This window comes from Odontomachus brunneus, unplaced genomic scaffold (genome assembly GCF_010583005.1).
Source record: "Odontomachus brunneus isolate Ranch 3 - 2012 unplaced genomic scaffold, Obru_v1 Obru_scaffold_129, whole genome shotgun sequence".
In the NCBI taxonomy this organism is placed as follows: Eukaryota; Metazoa; Arthropoda; class Insecta; order Hymenoptera; family Formicidae; genus Odontomachus; species Odontomachus brunneus.
Window position 1 is genome coordinate 1,008,710 of NW_022639579.1, and position 1,716 is coordinate 1,010,425.

Here is a 1,716-nt window from a genome sequence, read left to right on the forward strand (position 1 = left end):
GAAACAGTCGTCGGGACACCGCGTATTGCTCACGTATAGACGAGACAGTGTGAGTCAAGCGTTTTCTTAGTGTGTGTCACACGTATTTTAGGACGGCATTTCTGTCCAGACGTCTTATAATGCTATTTCTCTCGTTCTTACGTTTGCGATAGAGGATGGAAGATCGCCGCGACTCCCACCACTATTCCCTCTCCAAGCGTCCGACGATCGTATACCGATCGTATACGATCGCTAGCTCCCTCCGCCACTCCGTGCTGCTCCTGGCTCACCTACACGCAGCAGTGTTGAGTGATGCGTATCGTGTGCAAGTCACACGGATATTCGGACGGCATTAACGCCGATGCGTGTACTTGGGCTACGTTCCGAAATTCACTGCCAGTACTGAAATTCTATAATACTATAATATACTATAATATACTATATATACTATAATATACGTAATATAAACTATAGATTTTCAGTACTGGCAGTGGGTGTTTACGGTAAATCGAGTATGAGTTAGTTCCACCAGAACCGAAAAATATGATAGGCACGACCACCTAATACCTTCATGATTTATGACAACTCAATGCTGTCCGGTAAGGCGAGTAGAGTTAGTTAACCTAGTAAATAGCGTTCGAACGAGTCAACATTATCAGGTAATAAAATTGTGTAAAATGTGAAACAATTACATTAAAAATCAATTAATTATTAAATTTTAGGAAAATTATAAATATTAAATTGAAGTTATAAAAAGTTATGAGAAAATATCATGTATTTGTGGAATATCCGAAATAAGAAATTCAATTATTCTAATCTACAACACATTTATTAAAGTTCCACAGATTTGGCTTGGTCTATAGTGCTACAGAATGGCTCAATCATTAAATGAAGTGCATGATGCTGGTATGTATATAATAATAATTCCTTAATTAACATAATTATATATAAATATTATTCAAAATTCTCTCAAGCAGTAAATAATTATTGTATTATATTATTTAGTAAATTACAGAACTCAGTGGACTGATGCGATGGTGAAATTGCTGTTAACTGAAATAAATAAGCATGTAGAATCTTTTACGAGTCCAGTAAATAAGCAAGTGTGGAAAAACATTGCTGCATCCATGAATACTCATGGTTACAATTTGTCGGCGGAAAATTGTCACGTGAAATGGATTGGAATGAAAAACAAATATAAAAATATAAAAGATGCAAATAATAAAACAGGCGCAGCAAAAGAAACATGGGAATATTATAATATTATTAACGACATGTTAATTAAAAAACCAGAAATTGCACCGTTATCTCTAGCATCAAGTTCACGAGGTTTTCAACTGAATAATACTTTAAATACATCTGACAGTATAAATATAGAGACAAATTGTAATAACTATAATGAAGAAAACGCAGAAAATTTATTACATTTCGGATCAACTAACTTAGCACAGAAGCGAATAAGTAGAAAAAGAAAATCCCAAATACCATCTTGGGTTGAACAATTAATTGAACAAAAACAACGACATCATGAAAACAATTATGCTCAGCGAGAGCGATTTTTATCCTTATTAGAAAAATCTTTAAATACATAAAGTTATATTATATAAATATTTCAGTTATGTAGTTGAAAGTATAAGAAGATATATGATATTAAAAGTTTTATTATATTGTTATCATAATATAATATATTTTTTTGTTATTATGTCTAAATGTTTCACTGGTTTTTGTTACACGAGT

The 1,716-nt window shown here is 32.8% G+C and overlaps 2 protein-coding genes across 14 annotated transcripts in view; one reads left to right on the plus strand and one right to left on the minus strand.

Annotated features, from left to right (window-relative positions):
• The window catches only part of LOC116849961 (DENN domain-containing protein 5B), a 36,512-nt gene that overhangs the window by 34,111 nt on the left and 685 nt on the right, over nucleotides 1-1,716 (minus strand). The window lies entirely within an intron of this gene.
• On the plus strand, nucleotides 454-1,710 carry LOC116849965. Of its 3 annotated transcripts, none has more exons than XM_032827690.1 (3): nucleotides 454-638; nucleotides 702-885; nucleotides 985-1,710. In XM_032827690.1, the coding sequence occupies exons 2-3, from the start codon at nucleotides 852-854 to the stop codon at nucleotides 1,569-1,571; spliced, it is 621 nt and encodes a 206-aa protein (XP_032683581.1). In that variant the 5' UTR covers nucleotides 454-638; nucleotides 702-851; the 3' UTR covers nucleotides 1,572-1,710. The 3 variants fall into 3 exon arrangements, with proteins under 3 accessions (XP_032683581.1, XP_032683580.1, XP_032683582.1); XM_032827689.1 differs by having other exon boundaries at nucleotides 817-885; XM_032827691.1 differs by having other exon boundaries at nucleotides 466-578.